Below are 5,942 nucleotides of genomic sequence, written 5' to 3' on the forward strand. Positions count from 1 at the left end.
ATAGTCCATGGAGGTATGTCTCAAGTCATTCACACCAACATGGACAATGACAGAGTCATACTTGTACCTGATGTAGAGAGACTTAAGTGCATGTGTGATGTGGCGGATTCTAGCACCTGGCAAAAAGCTGACTGTGACCTTTTCCTTGTTGAGCCTGGTGAGTGGAACATCAGTGTGTCTCACTATTGAGTCACCAATGACTAGTATGTTTGGCTTATTGTTATGCCTTATGGGCTGCATTGGTTTATTGTTATTGTAGTATAGGGCAGGTAATGTTGTTAGTGACCTGTAGGGGTGCTGTGGGCTGACAACAGGTTAGTTTTGGTTCGGGTATTCTCTGTTCACCCAGTAGTTTCCGGTGTACGCTTCTATGTGGAAGTTGTGAATATGTAGCATGTTGGTGGCACCTGGTTTTCTTATATAAAAATCCCTACATTTCAAGAACCGTTTGGTCTCCTTATTTACGAGGATATTACATATTGGTGACGAGGAAATGGGAGAACTCAGAGTCCGCTGAGAGTGACGATGGCGGGTGAGTTTTTTTTTTTCTCAAGACGGCGGGGTGCAGTTAATGTCGGACGACGAAGAGACTGTGGCTGCCGGAGTTATGGCTGTTTCCATGTTAGGGTCGCTGGCTGCATACGACTGTCAGACACAGACCTGGGAGGAGTATTGTAAAGTGTTGGAACACTTTTTTGAAGCAAACCAGATAACGGACGCTGGCCGGAAGCGAGCCATATTGTTGAGCTCTGTGGGCAGCAAGACGTACAGTCTGATGAGGAACTTATTGAGTCCTGATAAGCCGGGGGATAAATCGTTCACGGAGTTGACGAGCTTGCTTCAGTCACATTATAACCCAAAGCCGAGTGAAATAGTCCAAAGGTTCAAGTTTAATTCAAGGACAAGAGGGGCTAATGAAACGGTAACGGAGTATGTTGCAGTGCTGAGAGAGCTGGCGCAACACTGTAACTATGGTGACAGACTGACAGAAATGCTACGTGATAGGCTTGTATGTGGCATTGCAGATGACCGCATACAACGAAGATTGTTAGCGGAGCCTGAGTTGTCATTTGAAAAGGCCTTAAAGCTGGCACAGGCCATCGAGACAGCGAATAAAGACATTCGTGATTTACAACCAAGAATAATCGAGGGGGTTGGGAGCAGGAGTGCTACCCCTCTGCCAGTGCATAAAGTGGTGATGGAGCATAAACAACAAGGGAAGTCTGGTCAGTTTTCCTGTTACAGGTGTGGCGGTGAACATCTGTCACGGAACTGTCGTTTCTTAAATGAAAAATGTCATGCTTGTGGGAAAAAGGGCCATGTGAAGAAAATGTGCAGGTCGACGCCCTCTAGGGACCAGCAGAGGAAGGGGGAGGAAAAGAGCAGCATAAAGGACAGAAAGGGAAACCGGAAAACAAAACAACAGTATGCACACCACATGCGTGAAGCTACAGACCAACAAACCAGTGAAGAAGAGGAAGTGTTTACTATGCTTAACATGAAAGAGTCAAGGATGGAAAGAGTCGATCCCATTACAGCACAGTTGGACTTAAATGGTAAAATGGTCCATTTTGAAGTGGATACTGGATGTAGTGTGACAGTTCTGTCAAAGGCTGAATATGGGAAGTTATGGCAAGAAAATGAAGCTCAGGAGTTGCAGGACTGTTCAGTGACCTAGAAAACATATACAGGTGAAAAAGTCCCCACCCTAGGGATGGCAAAAGTAACTGTAACACACAAAGACAAAGTCAAACAGTTGCCAGTCATGGTGGTGGCAGGTAGCGGACCAAACCTGTTAGGCCGGGCGTGGCTAAAGGAGCTGGAAATGGGCTGTCTACAGCTCCATAAAATAGAACAGCATCTGCTGACCTTGCAAGATGTGCTGGAGAACAATGAAGAAGTGTTCAAAGAGGAACTGGGTACCTGGAGGGGTCCACCAGCCAAGATACACGTCAAAGAAAACGCAACGCCAAGATTTTACAAACCAAGACCCATACCATACGCAATGAAGAAGAAAGTGGAGACTGAGCTGGAGCGACTCACAAAGCAAGGTATAATTGAACCAGTAAAGTTTTCGGAGTGGGCGGCACCCATTGTCCCAGTATTAAAGCCAGATGATACTGTACGCATATGTGGTGACTACAAGCTAACCGTTAACCAAGTCTCAAAGCTGGAGCAGTATCCAATACCAAAGTTGGAGGATTTATTTGAAAAGCTGTCTGGAGGTGAAAAGTTTAGCAAATTGGACCTCAGTCATGCATATCAACAAGTCGTTCTGGATGAAGGGTCAAAGTCATATGTCACCCTTAACACACACAGAGGTTTGTTCCAAGTTAATCGTTTACCCTTTGGTGTTTCCTCTAGTCCAGCTATTTTCCAGAGAATAATGGAGGGACTGGTGGCAGGAATCCCAAATGTGGCTGTCTATTTGGACGACATCCTGCTGATGGGTAGGAACAACCGCGAGCATCTGGAGACTTTGAACGAGGTGCTGAGGCGACTGCGAGAGGCTGGTCTGCGGGTGAAGCGGAGTAAATGTGCTTTCATGGAAAAGGAAGCAGAGTTCCTGGGTTACAAGGTGGATGCATCGGGCCTACACCCCCTGCCAAACAAGGTAAAAGCCATACAACAGGCACCTGCACCCACAAATGTTACAGAACTGAAGGCCTACTTAGGCTTACTCAACTACTATAACAGGTTCCTACCAAACCTGTCAACGCTGTTAGCTCCTTTACATAAACTATTAAGGAAGGAGACCCTGTGGACGTGGCAGGAGGAACAGGACAGAGCGTTTGAGCAGTCCAAGGAGCTAATGCAGTCCTCAGAGGTGTTGGTGCACTACGATAGTCACAAGGACTTAATTCTGTCATGTGATGCATCACCTTATGGGCTAGGGGCCGTGTTGGCACACCGCATGCCAGATGGACAAGAAAGACCCATCGGGTTCATGTCACGAACCTTAACCCCAGCAGAGTCAAACTATTCCCAGCTAGACAAAGAGGGTTTGGCTGTAATTTTTGGAATTAAGCACTTCCATAAATACCTCTATGGCAGGAAGTTTATTGTTTGCACCGATCATAAGCCATTGTTGTCGCTGTTCAACGAGATGAAAGCAGTGCCTCAGATGGTTTCTCCCCGCATTCAGAGATGGGCTGTAACATTGAGAGCTTATGAATATGAGATTGTTTATAAGCCCGGGAAACACCATAGCAATGCGGACGCTGAGCCGCCTACCTCTACCTGGGCATCTCAAGGAGGAGGAAACGGAGGACCGAGTTCTGATGATGGAGGACATCACGTTGGTGTCAGCGAGGGAACTGAGCTGATGGACACGCAAAGACCCTGTGCTGTCCAGAGTGTTTCAGTTGGTCCAGCAAGGCTGGACAACACAACAAACTGATCCAGTTTTTCAGCCCTATGTGGTGAGAAAAACAGAGCTGAGTGTGCAAGATGGATGTGTGTTGTGGGGGGCACGAGTGATAATCCCTCCCCCAGGAAGAAGTGCACTTTTACAACAGCTGCACCAGGGTCATGTGGGCATCACCAGAATGAAGGCCTTAGCACGAAGTTATTTCTGGTGGCCCAAGTTGGACCACGACATTGAAGTCGCTGTGAAAGAGTGTAACACCTGTCAACAACATCGCAACTCACCTGTGGCTGCACCACTACACCCATGGGAGTGGCCGAGTAAACCATGGCAGAGACTTCATATAGACTATGCAGGTCCTTTTATGGGGTCAATGTTTTTGATAATAATGGATGCTCATTCTAAATGGATGGATGCATACCCAGTCAAAACAGCCACTTCCACCACTACCATCGAATGTCTGAGGAAAAGTTTCAGTAGCCAAGGACTACCAGAGACTATTGTATCAGGTAATGCTTCATGTTTCATGAGTGTGGAGTTCAAGGATTTTCTGGAAAAAAATGGCATCGTACATGTCACGTCGGCACCATACCATGCTGCTTCAAATGGCTGTGCTGAAAGGGCTGTCCAGACCTTCAAATCAATGATGAAAAAGGCCGGAGAAGGAAGTATGGCAGCAAAAGTGTCACGGGTGTTGTTCAACTACCGCATTACACCCCAGTCTACGACAGGATTGTCACCTGCAGAGATGTTGCAAGGACGGAGACTGAGGTCAACATTGGATCTGGTGCATCCAAACCTCAGAGCTAAGGTGGAGAGGAAACAGTGGGGGCAAAAAGAACATCATGACCGACGACGGCGAGAGAGAAGTTTCCACGTGGGAGATGCAGTGATGACTCGAAACTTCAGCTATGGACCTAAATGGATTCCAGGATTCATTGCCAAGAGCACGGGTCCACTGTCGTACAAGGTGATGTTGAATGGAGGTTTCTTGGTGAGGAGACATGTGGACCAGATTCTGCGGAGCGAACAGAAGAAGGACTTCATGGAACTGCAAGCCTCGGAAATACCATTAGTTTCTGGAGAAGTGCTCGCAGCTGCAGGAGGATCCCCGATCCTGGTGCCAGAGAAAGACAGCATGGACTCGAAAGGAGAGGTTCCAGAGGGACCAACCTTTTCAGGGATGGACACACCTGTACCAGAAGTGGTAAACGTGACACCTGAGTCACCTAGTGTGGTTCCATTGCGACGTTCTAAACGTGCACTGGTTAAACCTAGTTACTTGAAGGACTATAAGTGTTAAAAGTGCCTGTATAGGTTAGAAGGGCAACATAACTTGTTTGGAAGGTAACAGTTTAAGATTTAGCCGGTTATTTAGAAATTAAGTGACTGGGTGGATTGTTTTTTGTGTCTCTCGTTTCTCTTATTTAGGTTGAGGATGTCAAAGCTTAAGAGGGGAGGAATGTAGTATAGGGCAGGTAATGTTGTTAGTGACCTGTAGGGGCGCTGTGGGCTGACAACAGGTTAGTTTTGGTTCTGGTATTCTCTGTTCACCCAGTAGTTTTCAGTGTACGCTTCTATGTGGAAGTTGTGAATATGTAGCATGTTGGTGGCACCTGGTTTTCTTATATAAAAATCCCTACATTTCAAGAACCGTTTGGTCTCCTTATTTACGAGGATATTACAGTTATGCCTAATGGGCTGTGTTTGTGAGACACTGGTGTGTTGACTACTGTGTGTGATGTGATTGGTGTTGTGTGTGGAATGTTTGTGAGTGTGTTTTGGGGGTCTCTGTGGTTTAGATAAGTTTTTTTGAGGACCCCTGCATAGGTGGGTGTGTGATTCTGTGATATGGGTGGTGTGGTGTTTGTGCTGGCAATCTCCTCTTTGTCAGGAGTACTGACTATGGTGTGAGAGAACATGGATTCCAGCTTACTGATGTAGATGCATCTCTCGCAAGTAAAAGAATTATGTGCTAGCAGAACACGAGGCAGTTACTACACTGTCTTAGTATACCCATGTTGACCAGGCTGACACAGGAAACTGATGGGAATTGTCCAGACATAGTGCTCTGAGTACTTGGACTTATGGAGAGCAGGGTTAGATAAGGATTTGTCCGCAAAAACCCTAAATGTAAAATAAGTGGCCTGAAGCACAAGTGCTAAAACCAAAACTAAGATGCTTAGAATAGCAGGTAAATTTGATTCTAGCTACCCACTTTCTAAATCCACTCTCTTCTCTCACATCTCTCTCTCTCTATCCTCTGTTCTTCTCCTAAATCTATTCTCTTCTCTCATCTTTCTCTTTCCTCATTTCCTGCTTCTCTCCATAGTGCTAATACTACAGCACACCAACACCCCACTTCTTTTAAATAAATCTCTACATCCAGACTTACTTGTTGCTACTGTACAGATACACAATTTAACCTGTACATAACTGTTAAATTGATTATTTTCACTTTGTTGCATAGTTGTCTTGTTATATGCCATCTCTGATAGAAATATTTGTCTCAAATGATTGTAATTGTAACTGGAGCTTTTCTCCTTGGGTCTCGACTGAAAAAGGGCCTTTGGCT

At 45.8% G+C, this 5,942-nt stretch overlaps 1 protein-coding gene across 1 annotated transcript; it reads left to right on the forward strand.

The window, feature by feature from the left end:
- Positions 1-571: 571 nt before the first annotated feature.
- On the forward strand, positions 572-4,670 carry LOC122792764 (uncharacterized protein K02A2.6-like). The gene is given in 3 exon segments (XM_044060335.1): positions 572-1,589; positions 1,692-3,219; positions 3,221-4,670. Coding segments are annotated over 3 exon segments (3,996 nt in total).
- Positions 4,671-5,942: the final 1,272 nt, after the last annotated feature.

Source organism: Protopterus annectens, chromosome 2.part0 (assembly GCF_019279795.1).
Source record: "Protopterus annectens isolate FY-2018-M chromosome 2.part0, PAN1.0, whole genome shotgun sequence".
Taxonomy (NCBI): domain Eukaryota; kingdom Metazoa; phylum Chordata; order Ceratodontiformes; family Protopteridae; genus Protopterus; species Protopterus annectens.